Source organism: Herpailurus yagouaroundi, unplaced genomic scaffold, assembly GCF_014898765.1.
Source record: "Herpailurus yagouaroundi ecotype Mexico unplaced genomic scaffold, PumYag 211, whole genome shotgun sequence".
NCBI lineage: Eukaryota > Metazoa > Chordata > Mammalia > Carnivora > Felidae > Herpailurus > Herpailurus yagouaroundi.
The window spans coordinates 3,509,217-3,525,783 of NW_024412442.1; the positions used below are offsets into that span (position 1 = coordinate 3,509,217).

At 38.1% G+C, this 16,567-nt stretch overlaps 1 protein-coding gene across 21 annotated transcripts in view; it reads left to right on the forward strand.

The window, feature by feature from the left end:
- PCDH15 (protocadherin related 15) overlaps positions 1-16,567 on the forward strand; it is a 1,259,847-nt gene that overhangs the window by 990,082 nt on the left and 253,198 nt on the right. For all 21 annotated transcript variants that reach the window (XR_005784343.1, XR_005784344.1, XR_005784345.1 and 18 more), the window contains one exon: positions 7,689-7,782. Coding sequence is in view for 18 of the 21 variants with exons in the window: in XM_040454209.1 (XP_040310143.1) it covers positions 7,689-7,782 (94 nt within the window). In the remaining 3 variants the exon portion in view is untranslated. The remainder of the gene's footprint in view (positions 1-7,688; positions 7,783-16,567) is intronic.

Sequence of the window (16,567 nt, forward strand, 5' to 3'; positions counted from 1 at the left end):
TATCATTAGGGAAATGCAGGTGAAAATCACAAGGCACTGCTTCTCACCTCCTTTGAGTGTCTATACTGACAAAGAAAGGAGATGGTAAGTGTGGCTGAGGACTTGGAGATTTGAGTCCTCATATATTCCTGGAGGGGCAGTAAAATAAGTGTATACTTTGGAAAACAATGTGTCGTCTTCTTTTTTAAAAAAAAAATTTTTTTTACTTTTATTGATTTTTGAGACAGAGAGAGACAGAGCATGAACGGGGGAGGGTCAGAGAGAGGGAGACACAGAATCCGAAACAGGCTCCAGGCTCCGAGCCGTCAGCACAGGGCCTGACGCGGAGCTCGAACTCACAGACTGTGAGATCATGCCCTGAGCCGAAGTCGGCTGCTTAACCGACTGAGCCACCCAGGTGCCCCACAATGTGTCGTCTTCTAATGTTACACATAGAGTCACCATATAACCCAATAATTCTACCCGTATCTGCTCAAGAAATGAAAACATACATCCACATAAAAAGTTGCACAAATATATACACAACAGAATTATTTACAAGAGCAGAATGTGGAAGCAACTCAAATGTCCATGTACGGATGAATGGATGAACCAAATGTACATCCATACACTGGAATCCTTTGTCAATAAAGGAGAACGTAGCGCTGACACCCACTACAACACGGATGAGCCTTGAAAACATTATACTGAGTGGAAAAAGTTGTTCACAAAGGACCACACATAGTGTAATTCCACTTTTACGAAATGTCCAGAATAGGCCAATCTCTAGGGACAAAAACAGGACACTAGTGGTTGCCTAGGGCTGGGGGTGGGAGAGAATAGGGAGTCACTGACAGTGGACCATGCTAACAGTGAAGAACACATTCTAAAGTTGATTGTCCTGGTGGTCAGACGACTGCAAATAAACTAAAATTCATGGAATTGTACCCTGAAATGGTACAAATTTGATCACATGTGAATTACATATTAATAAAACAAAAATTCGTGGAATCATACCCTGTGAATGGGTGAATTTGATTACCTGTGAATTACATGTTCCTAATGCTGTTTTTTAAAAAGACAGGAATGAACCTTTCACCTGCCCTCATGAGCAGGAAGCCCAGGCCTTACTGTCTGTTAAGGATTTCCATCCCTGTGTTTACCTGCTTCTCCCTTGAGGCTGAAGGATTTCCAGCTGCTAGCTGTGACATCTGATGAGTCACCAACTTTACCAAAGCAATTCTCCACCCAAGCTGCTCCCATAGCAAGGGTTTCTCTGCTTCTTCTCTCATCTCAGCTTTTGTGTGACCTAACTAGGTCACAGAGGTTCTTCAAGGTGTGAAAGATGTCAGCGCAGCCTCCTCCTTGTCTAAATTGACCACAGTTCGTGATACTTGGCCCCCACCTCAACTCAGACAGCCATCTTCTTAAATGCAAGATGCTTCTGGGACAGCCCGTGTCCAGAACATCCCTGTGATGACGGCACGGTCTCCTTTGATGATCATTCTTGATTCAGAGTCCACTACGCCGGGTCCGTTGCTTTCTACCTGTGGTCATTTTATTTCAGCCACCTCAGAGCTGTTGCTGTCATTATATTTGCAGGCTGTCCTCGATCATTACCAATATATTTGAATATTCAAGGAATATATTAATTGAATATATTCGTTACCAATATATTCCCCATTTGAAATGTGGGAAAATTGAAATTTTAATCCCTTCCCTCTCTGAAATTTCTGGGCTAATTGTGAAAATGAGTGCCACTGGTTCTATGTAAGTTTTAAGGGTTCAGATACTTCAGGTACTCTTTTAGAAAGTAATAGAAAATAGGGGCGCCTGGGTAGCTCCGTTGGTTAAGCATCCAACTCTTGGTTTCAGCTCAGCTCATAATCTCACAGCTCTTGAGTTCGAGCCCCGCTACTGGTGCAGAACCTGCTTGAGATTCTTTCTCCTTCTCTCCCTCTCTCTCTCTTCCTCCCCTCCCTCTTTCTCTCAAAATAAGTAAAATAAACCTAAAAAAAAACTAATAGGAAAGAAATAATGGTCTACCTTAGGAGACACTATATAATTTATACAATTAATGTTTCTAGTTACATTTTCCTTCTTCAAACAAAAAAAGTATATATTCATGTTTACTTTAAATATTATATTATTTTGTGCTATGATACAAATTTTAGCAATAATCATTATTACAGTCCCATTAACTTACTTTTTTCTATTGAAATAAAAATATGCCAAAGGTTTTTGTAAATCTTTAAAAACATCAGTAGTGATAAATAATCACTTCAATGCTAATATAGATCTACAAAATGTTGCACTGTTATATACATATTAATGTATTGGATTAGTCATTTAGCCATGAAAGGAACACACTCTTTAAAGGAAAGAACTTGTTCTTAAAAATCACAGCCATCTTTCATGAAAATCATTCCATACCATGTATTAAATGACCAGATCTGTGTGGTTCTGTAACATACTGAATTATTTTAACAACTTCTCATGGTGTCTTGTCGCTAGTTGCACATGATACAGCAAATATTTATTCACCAAACATTGACAGAGAAGTAAACATTTAAACAAAATATATTTAAAAACTTCCTTTATAGTACGATGGCCAAATATCTAAGTTATTATTGCAGGACGGTGAGGAATTCCTATAGACAGAATTGTAAAGAGCGTATGAGTTTAATGCAAAAGTTAAAAAGCTAAACAGAAGAACCTCAAAGAGTTATATCTGCCCGTGGTTAGAATTTTATTTGAAAATTCTTTTACCTTCACTGCCGTTGTGCTCATTTTCTACATGACTACATTCATTTTGATACCAAGTTTAAGGCTTGATTATACTTTTCACATCAGTGTGAACTTTATGATTTCCCTGAAGATTAAATAACATATAACAAAGTGATGTGCATTTGCTTTTCTGTCAACCCTACTTTCAAAATACGTATTCAGACGAACTGCTTCTCACGCCTTTCACCCCCCCTTTGCCCCTGCCACCGTCCGCTTCCCTCAACCGCAGCCCACACCTGCCTCCTCCTGTCAGTCTGCCTTTGTTAACCACTAATCACTATTTAACACGAACACCATGTCCAACTTGCAGCAACCACACACTTGCGGGTACACTCTATCCTCTCTCCATGTTATTTCAGGTACACTCTGTCCTCTCTGCATGTCATTTCAGGTACACTCTGTCCTCTCTAGATGTCATCGTGAAGCCTGAAACATGATGCCCGCAGGCAACATGATAAATCTCTGAATGACACAGATACTTATGAGTGTAAACAATATTAAATCACAGCCAGTAGAATGTATTGAAAACGCTTAAAGGAAGCATACAATAGGAACATGGAATCTGTGAGATCATTTTTCTCAGCCCATGACGCAGCTACTCTACAGTGTTTCCTAATCAACAGGGCAGTTGGAGAAATGGTTACTTGGAGATGCAGGTTCTCAATGCTATCAGACTGGTTTGTTGGGAAGAAGATACCCTCCATGACATTTTATTTACATTGTGTAAACAACGTTGGAACTCCATCATTATGGTTAGGCAAACCAACTCATGTCTTACAGAGCTTGATTTTGTCCAGCACGACTCATTTCAGAAACATAGCCTTCACGTTTGCTGAGGGGATTCTGTGTGATATAATTAATATAATTGAAGTGAAATTCACATGGCATAAAACGAACCATGTCAAAGTGAACGATTCAGTGGCCTTAGCAGACTTACCACATTGCACAACTACCCCTTGTATCTTGTTCTGGAATATCTTTATTACTCCAAAATAAGTAAGCGGCTGCTGACCCCCTTGTATCTTCTTCTGGAATATCTTTATTACTCCAAAAGGAAACCCGACCCATTATGTAAGCGGCTGCCCCCTATCCGTCCCTCCCTTTACCCCTGGCAACCAGCAATTTATGTTCTGTCTCTACGGATTTATCTATTGTCCATATTTCCTATAAATGGAATAATACATGTGAATGTTGTGTCTGGCTTTTTTTGCTTAGCCTAAGGTTTTGCAGTTCAGCCACGTTGAAGCATGGGTCAGGACTTCATTCCTTTCTATACCTGTGTAGTATCTCATGGAGTGTGTGTGCCCTCTTTTCATCCATTCATAATTGGATGGCCATTTGGACAGTTTTTCTAGGTCTTGGCTGTTGTGAATACTGCCACTATGAGCACATATGTACATGTATTTAAGAATCTGTTTTCAGTTCTCCTGAGTATATTCCTGGAATTGGAATTGCAGGGTCATACTGTAATTTTATGTTTACTTTTTGAGGAACTGCCGGACTGTTTCCCACAGTGACTGGACCATTTTACATTCCCACCAGCAATGTGCTAGCATTCCGACTGATTCCTTTCTATCTTTCTCAACATGTTATTTTCCCATTTGTTTTGTTAATGCATCCTAGTGAGTGTGAAATGGGAGTTCATTGTAGTTTTGGTTTAGTTCCCTGCTGATTCATGATGTTGAGTATCCTTCCATGTGCTTTTAGCTCACTTGTGTATCTTTGTTGGAGAAATGTCTGTTCAAGTCCTTTGCCTAATTTTTTTTTGATGTTTATTCATTTTTGAGACGGAGACAGAGTGTGAGTGGGGGAGGGGCACAGAGAGGGAGGCACAGAATCCGAAGCAGGTTCCAGGCTCCGAGCTGTCAGCACAGAGCCTGACGCAGGGCTCAAACTCACAAACCGCCAGATCATGACCTGAGCTGAAGTCGGACGCTTAACCGACGGAGTCACCCAGGCGACCCTCTTTGCCTAATTTTTAATTGAGTTGTTTGTATTTTTGTTGTTGAGTTTTAAGAATCCTTTATCCATTTGCTGAGCCAGATTCTTATCAGATATAGGATTTGCAAATATTTTCTCCCATTTTGTATATTTCTTCCAGTCTATTGGTGATGTCCTTTGATGCCAAAAATTCTTAATTTTGGTGAAGTCCAATATACCTATTTTTTTTTCTTTTGCTGCTCAGGCTTTTAGTGTCATATTTAAGAATCTATTGTCAAATCCAAGATCATGAAGATTTATCTCCAAGTTTTTGTCCAAGAGTTTCATGATTTCAGTACTTATATTAGATTTTTCATTCGTTTTGAGTTAACTTCCATCTATGGTGTAATAAGACAGTCCAAGGTCATTCTTTCACGTGTCGATCTCCACTTGCCCTGGCACCATTTGTTTAAGAGACGAATCTTTCCCTGTTGAATAATCTTCATGCTTGTTGAAAACCAACTGGCTGCAGATGCATGGGTTTATCTCTGGACTCTCAGTGCTACCCCACTCCCCAGTATATGTGGGTGCTTCTCAATGTCCTGGTTTCCCAAGAAAATCTCTGCCCACCTTTTCTTCCAGGCCTCCAGCACTCGATTGTACACCTCATCTGTAATCTTTAGCCTCAGGTGACTGCAGGGTGCTCCCCGCCTTACAGTGTTTTCTAGAAAAACCCACTGCTTTTCTGCCTCTAGTAAGTTCTGGGTTAGACGAAATAAAGGCAAGAACCATGCATCATTCCTTCAGGCATCCCCCAGACCTACAAACACAATTCTTGGTGGATAAGGGTAGCACTGGGGATGCTGGCTTCCATCTTCAAGACCACTGATGTCACCCCTGTGCGATACATTTTCAGTCATGCAAAATTTAGGTAGCACTATTATTGTTTTAACATAAACGGTTCTTACATACTTTTAATATATGAACGTACAAGATTTACTGCATTCCTAGATGCAGCCCAGTGTATCCTGAACTGTAGTTCCAGCCAGCTGGTAGGAACACTCGCCCTTTCCAATTGTTTCAGGAATTTCAGGAAAGCATGCTTAGGTGTACCCATCAGCTAGTTCTTCAGCTATAAATACCAAAAGATACTACTTATCCTTTCTCTCCTTCTCCGTCTCCCAAATATCCTGCCCAATTGCCTACTGCACTGGGCACAAGGCACACATCGTATTGAGCAAAGAGCTATCTTTGCAACAGTTACCAGACCATTAAAAATTAGCTGTTTAATTATAATATGGCTATAAATGGGGATACTATATAAATTTCTAGAGATTTTCTAATTTAATGTACAAGGAAGAACATAGATATTAGAACCTGAAACCAAGGGGAAAAACAGAAAGCAATAACTCAGTTTTCTTTTTTCTTTCATTGTCCTATGGCTAGGGCTTTCAGATTTTCTGTTTAAGTTGCTTGTGAGTAAGTCTCAGAAGCAATAATGTCTTACTTTTGTCTTGAAGTCATTTTAGAATGAGATTATCTGAACCATCTGAGGTGTGGGAAGTTCATCCAAAAGCCATTGTTATGAACAACTCTGGGTTGTCAGTTATTTGACGAAACATTTAAAAATGTACCACTAGTAAACTTCGTTTTCTATAGTTATACCATATGCTAGAACTTTTTAAAGTCCATTCGATCAACAACAATAAAATAAAGCAAATAGAGTAACCGTGACTCTGACTTTGATTCATTGGTGTTAACTGTTTTTTACCCAACTACCATGTATGATGTGAATTGCTTAAATTCCGCTGTAACAATAAAAGCACTTGTGTCAAAATGTGAAAGCCTTCTATCAGTCAGAAACAAATTATGTTTTTATGCTTGAATAACTATTTTAATGCTTTATTATATTAATATAACCTCTCCTCCACAATAGATACTCGGTAGGCCTTTATTAAAATGTCACATATCAGATGTCAGATTGTAAAATCTAAGATAAAAATTTGGGGATTTGTTTTAGAGAGGATTAGAAGTAACCAAACTGTTATAAGACAAATTACATTGGAGAAGAAAGTATTAACTATTTGGACACATTGATTTTAAACAGTGAAAGGGTAAGGAGTAGTATTAAAATATTCTAATTATGAGAATTTGTCCAAAGGCTGTTCATCTCCCATTATATATAATAAATAAAATAAAGAAATATCTAAATTTCAAAAGAATAACAAAATGATACAATTGTTAGTGTATCCAACAAAAGTCTGTTTTTTATAAATTATAAAATGGGAGAGTGAATGCTCATAAAATTATGTTTCCTAAAAAAGAATGTAAAATATTGCGGTCTGAATCCTCTTTGGAAAATAGTATAATGTATCTAAATCTGATTACTATGGAGAATAAAAATAAATATTACAAAAATAATCCTAATACCCATGAAAGTTTTAACATTTTACTGCATATTTTCTAATTTTCTACAATGAGCCTCCATTGTTTTGAAACTGGGAAAGAAGAAAAAATAAATGTTAATCACTAGGATTTGTCAAAGATAGAATTTAGATATTTGCATTTCCAGTATGGGCACATATGTGAGGATGAACAGGAATGCTATGTATTAGTTCTAAGAAACCATTCCTTGATTCAAAGGATTATGAAACTACTAACAACTAATGAAGTCTTTTACCTTTGAAATAATCATAAACAAGATAGACATCTTTCTTCCCGAAATGAATTAAGAGTAGTTTTATTTTTCTCTTGGAGGCTGGAGAATCAGCTCGGTTATCTCATTCAGTTTGGGGGTTTTTCATTGTCACTAATAAGCTCATCAGCCTTAAAGGGTTTTTTTAATCATCAACATGAATCCTAGAATCAGGCATCTTAAATATTCAGGCTACATTTGCTGAAGGGGAAAAACCTGTCAAGAGTAGTTCCTGATGGGAGGAAGACTCCCTGTGACAAAAGATCTTTGTGTGTCTTATCTGTTTGTTTGTTTTCTCTGTCACTAGTACTGGGATTCTAACCTTAGGGAAAGCCCTGGACAGGGAGAGCACGGATCGCTACATTCTGATCGTCACTGCTTCCGATGGCAGGCCGGATGGGGTGAGTACTTGGCCTGGGGACCGAAGGGTTGTAAGCACAGTGCTGGAGAAACTGAGAGACTTGTAGTCCGATACTCCGAAACAATGTATCACCATCCTGAGTCCAGGAATAATCTCTTTCACGAGGAGCAGCTCCTTAAATTACTTGGAGAAGTGGTCTTTTCTCCAATGCACTCTTTTAATAGATGAGCGTATACTCTGAATCTCTTAGGAACAGAATAGATATTTGTGATTGACATTCTTACCCAACTCGTGGGGAAATTGAAGTCTAACAGCCTAGAATGCAGTCCATGAACAGGATCACCTGCACTGCGTCCCAAAATGTGTCCTGGCTGTTTTACCCTATCGCAGCCTGTTCCCTTTAATGTCAGTTTTTGGTGGGGGTGGGGGGACTGCAGATAAATGTCTTGAAGCACTTAGGAAACCAAGTTGACTGATTCCACAGGTCATTTGTAAGCAGCACTCAGGGTCCTGACTAATCCTTGGTGATGGAAGTGCTTTACATGGCCCATAATTCCAGACAGGATAAATTTTGTTTAGTCCTTCTGGAGTGTTTTAAAATCATTTGACTGTATTCTTTAAACCACCTTGCTTACAACCACTACTGTTCTAATTTTTAAACACTGTAACATTTCAATTGTTGCTAACAGGTCATTAGACTTTTTTCAACATTTCTATGGCACGGAGTAGTTTCCTGTTTAGTCAGATGCTTATAGGCAACTCAGCACGTTATAGGCCAATTCAGTACTGTTCTCTGGAAATAATTTCAAATTCAGGTTGGGAGCATAGGTGAGGCTCACCCAATTACAATAGCAGCATAGCTCCACCTGACTTGAAATTAATTGATTAATCTGTATGGTAGGTTGATTGGGGGCATATGATGCTCTCCTCACACTTATTTGAAGAGGATTGCTCAGAAAATTAATCGATGCATCTGCCAATAATAAGCCATTTGCCATTTCTCAAACATTAGGTAGAACAGTTATATGTAGAAAATAAAATAGAGTAAAACCTTGGTTTGCATGCATAATTCGTTCTGAAAACATGCTTGTAATCCAAAGCACTCGTCTATCAAAGCAAATTTCAAGAACCATTGGCTCAGTTGTGATTATGTGACATTCAGCATCACGTACCACTCAAGTATTACAAGATGTCGCTCATTTATCAAGTTACAATTTGTTAGAAATGTTTGCCCATCTTGGGGAATGCCTGCAGAAGAAGTTATTCACATTCCAAGGTTTTGCTGTATACAGGACAGTCTGAGTAAATAGTGTGGCCAGGACAAAGTACTTAGCTGTGTGAAGAAAAACAAAACTGAGATTAAGTTTTAATCCTTGATTAAGGATTAATCAAGGTGTCCTTGATTAAGAGTGTGCCTGGGTTAGACCTACATGAAGAAGGCAATGGGAGTCTCAAGAAGACAATAAGTGAAGGCTTTGCTGTATGGTGGAAGACTAATTGGTAACTTGGCCAGGAAATAATGGAGGGAGGATCCTGAGGAATTACTCAGCATGGAGGAAGGGGTGTCAGTAGAGTGAAGTAAAATAAGCAAGGAGCACTCAGGTCAGCTATTAGAATAGAAAAAAAGAAAACAGGGGCGCCTGGGTGGCGCAGTCGGTTAAGTGTCCGACTTCAGCCAGGTCACGACCTCGCGGTCCGTGAGTTCGATCCCCGCGTCAGGCTCTGGGCTGATGGCTCAGAGCCTGGAGCCTGTTTCCGATTCTGTGTCTCCCTCTCTCTCTGCCCCTCCCCCGTTCATGCTCTGTCTCTCTCTGTCCCAAAAATAAAAATAAACGTTGGAAAAAAAAAATTTTTAAGAAAAAAAGAAAACATAATGCACAGCTTTGGGATACATCAGGTTACAAATCAGATGTTAATGGCAGTGATAATAGCTAGGAACCTTTTAAAAATCATTCCTTAGACAAGAGAACAGATAGAAAATAAATAGTATATTAAGATATCTGGTATAGTGTCAATCCACTGATTATGGGTTTCTCCACATCAAAAACAGAGAATTATGGGTTAAATATAGTGGTTTAATTTCTTCTAGAGCATTTTTCTTTCTTTTTTTTTTTTTAATTTTTTTCAATGTTTATTTACTTTTGAAGGAAAGGGAGAGAGACAGAGCATGAGCAGGCGAGGGGCAGAGAGAGAGAGAGACACAGAATTCGAAGCAGGTTCCAGGCTCTGAGCTGTCAGCACAGCTGACACAAACCATGAGATCATGTTCTGAGCTGAAGTCGGAAGCTCAACCGACTGGAGCCACCCAGGCATCTGGAGAGCGTTTTTTGTTTTTGTTTTTTTTTTTTCTGGTTACTTGTGTATGTCAGACCCCTTGGACAGGTCATTTAGCATTTCCAGCTCCCCCACATTTTCATTCGTATGATCAATAAGGTCTCATTCAGCTTTAAAATTATGATCCTTTTAAGTGAAGGTGTTTTATTTTCAAAAGTTTGTATTGAGAGTACTAGTAGAGAAAGGAATCAAAAAAAAAAAAAGCTTCTTAAGTTAATTCCATTATTTATATAATGTTAGGGATGGACTTACAAATGGGTACATATAGCAGGTTCCTGAAGGAGAAAGTGATTACATAATCACAACTGTCTCACATTTTGATAGCATTCTTCTTATCTGTATGTTTAAACTTACTCCTTTGTAGAGTTATGGTAAAACTAACCATTCGACCTTAATGGTTATGGTTTTCAAGAAAGATATTTAATGGGCAGTGACCCCAGGTGGATGGACTCTTCTTAAATCAAAATGATTACCAGCAATTTGTGTGAAACAGATTGAGAAGATATAATTTGATTTCATCATAAAAAAACCACCTCCCTGCAATCTTCAAAATGTGGTTAGGGGAGAAGAGGGCTAATATTCTAGTGGTCATTGCTGATGTGTTGTAGACACAGTTGAGGGAACTTTTTTTGATGTTCTTGTATTTTTTTCCCCCTTTTCTAAATGTAACTTTGTCAAGAGTAGTTTAAAAAAAATCTATACATGTAAGTTACATATCTCATTATAAATAGACTTCTTTAGCTGTATGACTACAGATAAGCTCATACTTTCTGGATTTTAGTAGTTATCTACAGTTACTTGGTATTACTTACAAATCTGTGAAGTTGAAAATTCCTTAATAAAGCTTCTACCATATTTTATTCCAATATTTTCACATTTTTGGTGAAATAGACTTTGAAAATTTTATATATCGTACACGTTTTTAAGCAGTTGTGTTTTACCTAATTTATAATAATAACATATAGGATAGCTCCCAAATGCATTTTTTGGAAGGAATATACACTCAATTTCTTTTCAGAAGCTTCTTTTTCACATTTATTTATTTATTTCACATTTATTTTACCTATAAACTAAATTTCACATTTCACATTTCACATTTATTTATTTCACATTTATTTTACTTATAAACTAAATCCAAACGATCTGAGCTAAAAATACATTTTTTGGGAAAATTTTATTGGAAAATGTGGGCAAACTTTATTATGCTTATGGATACAATTTGATCAACAGAGAGGGAGAATTTTTCCTCGAGTCTTTTATGGTCCCTGGCTGGGTCTGAAAATTAAACTGACAAAGTCAGACTAACAGGAAAAAGCGCATTTATTTAAGTGTTACATGACATGGCAACCCCCATAAGGAAACGAAGACCCAAAGAATTAGTGAAATCTACTTGCTATAATAGTGGGTAAAAGGATCAGAGGCAGGTGCAGAAAAGCAACTAAACTACACGGAGAGGCTGAAGGGAGCTATGAATTATTTTAACAAGGTCAGCCTACGTAGAATTCTCTCCATCTCAATTTCTTGCTCTTGTTGGGCATAAAAATGTTACCTTCCTTCTCATACAGGGAATACATCTTTCACATAGCAATTTAATATCCTGCTTTTAAGAAAAAGAAAGAAGGACTGAGTGTTTTTCCTGTATTTGTTGTTCTTCAAGTACCTTTATCTCAAAAGTCAATACACCGGAGTGGCATATTTTGGGGTGATGTCCTCTGAACTCCTTCAACAGTCAGTGGCAGCAATAGACTGTAGGAATAGGCTTGTAAGTACGGGGAAGCCCAAACAGCAGGGGCTTAAACAAATCAGGGTTTGTCTCAAATATAAAGAAGCGTTGAGGTGGGCAGGAAATGGTTGGCGCGGAGGCTCCACAGTGGCATCAGGGTGCCCTCTGCCTCATTTCTGCTCTGCACTTAATAGTGCTTGCTTGCACCTTCATTCCTGGTACCTAATGGTCTTATGGTGGCTGATGCAGCTCCAGGCACCTACTCTCCATTGCAAGGAGCAGAGGGTAAAGATGCCCTCTTTTCTCATGGAGCTGGAGCTTTTCCAGGGACCACACCTAGCATACTGCTTCTTACCTTATTATCCATACTGGGCTGAAAGACAGCTAGCTAGGGAGTAGGGCTTGTGGATTACAGATGTCCTTAAACCAAAAACACAGCAAAATACATACATGTGCAAATCACAGTGAAAGATGTAAACATGCAAATTGAGGGCAGGATTTCCTCTTTTGTTGTTGTTTCTTTAAAACAAATGTATCAGTTGTCCATTTCCAATAGGCTGATTCTTATTCAAAACCCAAAGTTGTTCTGTGGGTGTGGATATTTCTGACCAGATCCCATGAGTTCAGCAATCTTGTTTGCTATATCTGTAGAATGCTCTAGAATGCCTAGCTTGACTTACTCAGTTATGGCTTTTACAGTGAATGTCGGTGATGTTTTACAATTTCAGATTGGCAATAGGCTTAGCATCTATGCTTGGGCCTTGAACTAGTATTATTCCCTGAATGTCTTTTAAACATGATGATATAAATTAGCAATTAGAATCTAGAAGTGAACAATTAACTGTTTTAATCAAACTATGGGGGAAAAAAGAAAGGAAAAATATATATGCAAGAAGACTTGTGTGGGAAATTCAAATAACTCAATTTTAATATAGTTAGTTTAATAAAACTGTAGAATGAAATAATTCTGCCTACGTATATGTGTGTCTACAATAAATATATATCCTGATATATCCTGGTGTTATTTGAGAAAACAAAACCGCAGTGGGTTTATTTGGGTGTATAATTTTGTAAAGAGATGTGACCATGTAATTTTAAAAGAGAATGAGCTACTTGTTCATTCTCTTTGAAAAGCATAGATTCGTATTTCTTGGTTTGGGGGAACAAAATACTGATATTTTAGTGTTTTCTGAAGGAAATATTCCAGAAATTTGATATTTTTTCATTGTGAGATAATCTATGATATTCTTCTAGTTTCTATTATATGTGATATATTAACATGTATTATTACAAAATGTTACATATACTATGAAGTATGTACTCTCCTCATGCAGTGCTCAGATGTGCACAGAGTTAAAAGCTCCTGTATTTTTTTTACACCTAATCCAATCTTCATGAGCCCACTCTGCTACCTAGATTGTAATGTGTATCTGGGCTGGGTCAGGTCCCACTTGCTTAAAACAACATCCCAGCATCTTAGGTTTTAAATACTCTTCTAGGTGAACACTCACCAGTGCAGCTGCTGATTGTCTCCTCCTCTCTTCCCGGCCCTCACCCTAAAATTGTACAGGGGCAGGTGTGATTACTGGTTCTTGGTGTGGGGAGGGGGGCACCCAGCTTGAATGCCTCCATCTGTGCTGGCGTCTGTTTATATGGTGCGTGTGTGTCTGTTTTGGCCTCTCAACTGCGGGCTTTTTAATTTGATCCAGTTCCCTAATGACCCTTTGGGTGTTTGGTGCATCCATTGCCACGTAGAGCTGACATGAATTGATGTGAATTGACATGACCACCGAGGTCCTCCGCCCTCACCCGAGGCCTTGCTCAGGTAGTGATCTCTCAGCATCTGCGATTCCTGAGCACACAAAGAAACCCCGATTCTCTCTCTAGCCACCTGTCCTCGCCACTGCTGCATATTCACCACGAGGTGCTATTAGATGTGACTGCCATGGAGATTCTCTGGAGGCTTCCATATTCCACGCGAGTCAGCCACTGTTTCTCCCCAAGTTCTCTTACTTTCTCAGCACCTATCACCACGTTCCCTAAGTGCTGTTCCAGTGCCTCGTGGATGTAGACGTGGCCCAGAGTGGTGGAGGACAAGGGGTGGAGAGGAGGACCTTTGCATCCGATCTCCTTGTCCTCTCTGTGTCTCCCCTTCTGCTCCCATAATCCAGATAGGAAGGCACCCCTTTTCCTACTTTTCTGGGAGACATTTATACTCTTTCATTCTCAGAAGGGGAAAAAGCCTCCCATGTCAGCCTCACTGCTAGGAAGGTCGCCCTCGGTCATCGGAGAAACTCTATAATCTGGGTCAGCCTGGCTTGCCTCTTGATGTTGTAGCCACAGGATGATTTGTAGCTATGAATAAAAATGTTTTGGATTAGTACTTCCTAAAAAGAATGCTCAATGCAGAGTCTATACCTTCTGCTTGTCCTATTGAGCGACAAAAATGGTCAGATCCTAGACACATCCTCATTGTTTCCATTTTTATTGAAAGGAATTAAATGTACTAATAAAAGTTATTTGGAACATGCATGTCCATAGAAACTTGTAAAGGGTGTGTGTGTGTGTCTGTGTGTCTATGGATACATTTCTACATTGACAAAAAGAAAAAGGCGGCTACATCGTTCCATTTTCTATTTATCAATTATATAGTATATAGTGCAGATTCTTCTGTCAGTTTATGAGTATATAGTTTCATTTAGGCCCATGTCAGTAGAAATCATCATAATTATATCTTCAGTAACTGGAGAATGAATATATTTTGAACACCCTAAATATCTTCTAGTTAAACCAAGTTTTCAATAATTTAAGAATTTAGCTTGATAGATTCAATAAAGTCCATAATGTGAAATAGAGGAAGATTACAAGATATTTTTTAAAAAAAGTTCTCATGAATAATAAAAAATGGTTTGTGTAGATGAACATACGTATGTTTGTATTTTTTTTGTTTGTTTTTGACTTTGACTTTACATCTCACGTGTTTTATACTATTCCAAACCAAATATAACATATCAGTGACTTTATTTCAGGGCCATACAGTTTCTGAAAATAAATGTGTATCCACATTGTCTCTTACAACAACCTGTTTGCATTGTTGAGAATTTAATATGTGCTGTAAGGATTTATCCATGATGTAAAACAAAATAAAAATCTGTGACACATTATAATTAAAATAAGTAATGACCCCAAAAGTGATAATTGGTGGAATGTAGTATTTAACTGCAACTATTTCCAGCTGGTGTAGTGAAATTAGAAGTCGGTACAACTTTTGAGAAAACAGGCAGTAAGACAGATCTCCTTAATGCAAAGCAGGTAGCTTTGCACTGATCAAGCTTGTTAGTTTGGTATCTGATCTTTTTTATGTAATTGGAATAATATAAATTGATTTTCAGATTAATTGGGAACATGTGTTAGCTAACATAGTGTTCTTTTTATCTACTTTACCTAAAATGACCTGAGCTGATTTCCTAAGTATTTCATCTTAACCAACTGAAAATCTGTGCTTGATAAGATACATAAACACCCTGTAGGGCACAGCACCATGTTGAAGTATGATTGCCGTCTTCCTGAACCAACCAAAAAATGTACATGATTGTGCTTTACAACTAACTAATCTACTCTTTCAGTAGATTTAAATGAATAGAATCAGTAGGTCTAAGGTGTCACCCGGGCATTTTTAATGATTAACCAAGTGATTCTGATGTAAATGGTTTTCAGACTACACTTCAAGAAATACATAAGCTAGAAATTATTCTATGTGCATTTTTACTTAATAATTCTATAAAGAGAGACATGGATTCTCCTCATGTCATACACAGTTACTAAGATATAGAGAAATACATCTACATGGTCCTTAAATTTCAGTCCCTATTAGCACAAAATGGCGGACTTGTTTAACTTTCCAGATTACTTGGTGATCCAGCTGTCTTCTGCATTACTCAACTACAATCCGTAGTCTTTGAGCACCAAAACAGTCTGAAAACATCATACACCACAGTGTCAAGAATGGGGATTTGAAAGAATAGGATGGAAATCCATTTAGAAGATTGACAAGGAAATACAGATAGATTGGTATAAAGAGGGTCAGACAATTTGAAGGAAAGTCAGCAGACTCTAGTGTGGCTGCTCTTAGGTTTTGACTCCACGCTGTTATTTTTAATGTCCTGTTCACTCTCAGGCAAATTGGGAACTACTACTACTATAAAAACATCCTTTTACTGGTTTTATCTCTTACACAACTTTGAGAGAAATAACATTTGTTAAGCTGTTTTTTGTTACAAAAGGAAGGTAGCCTTGTTGGAGAAAATTTGGAAAATATATAAAAATTAAAAGAAGCAAATTAAATTTTCTGTATGTCATTGAATCAGATCCTATTTGGCTTTATAGAGACCCACATATGTCTACATACAAGTGTGAGCTTGTGCTTGTGCATCTTTTAAATTAAGTAGTTTCACGGAGATACGCACACAGAAGAATGCCCAAACCTCACTTGTGCAGCTTAACGAATTTTCACATAGTGAACACATTTATGTAATCAACACTTAGAGCAAGAAACAGAAATTAATTGGCCCCCAAAAGCCCAGCCTTATGGCTGTGGCATTCCCAGCCCACCTTCTTCACAAACGTGACCCTATTCTGACTTCTCTCACAGTGGAGACATTTGCCAATCTTTGAAATGTATACCCTGGGAGTCATATGGTGTGTGGTGCTTTGTGTCTGATTTCTTACACTTTGCCTTATGTTCATGAAGATTATCTGTGTGGTTACT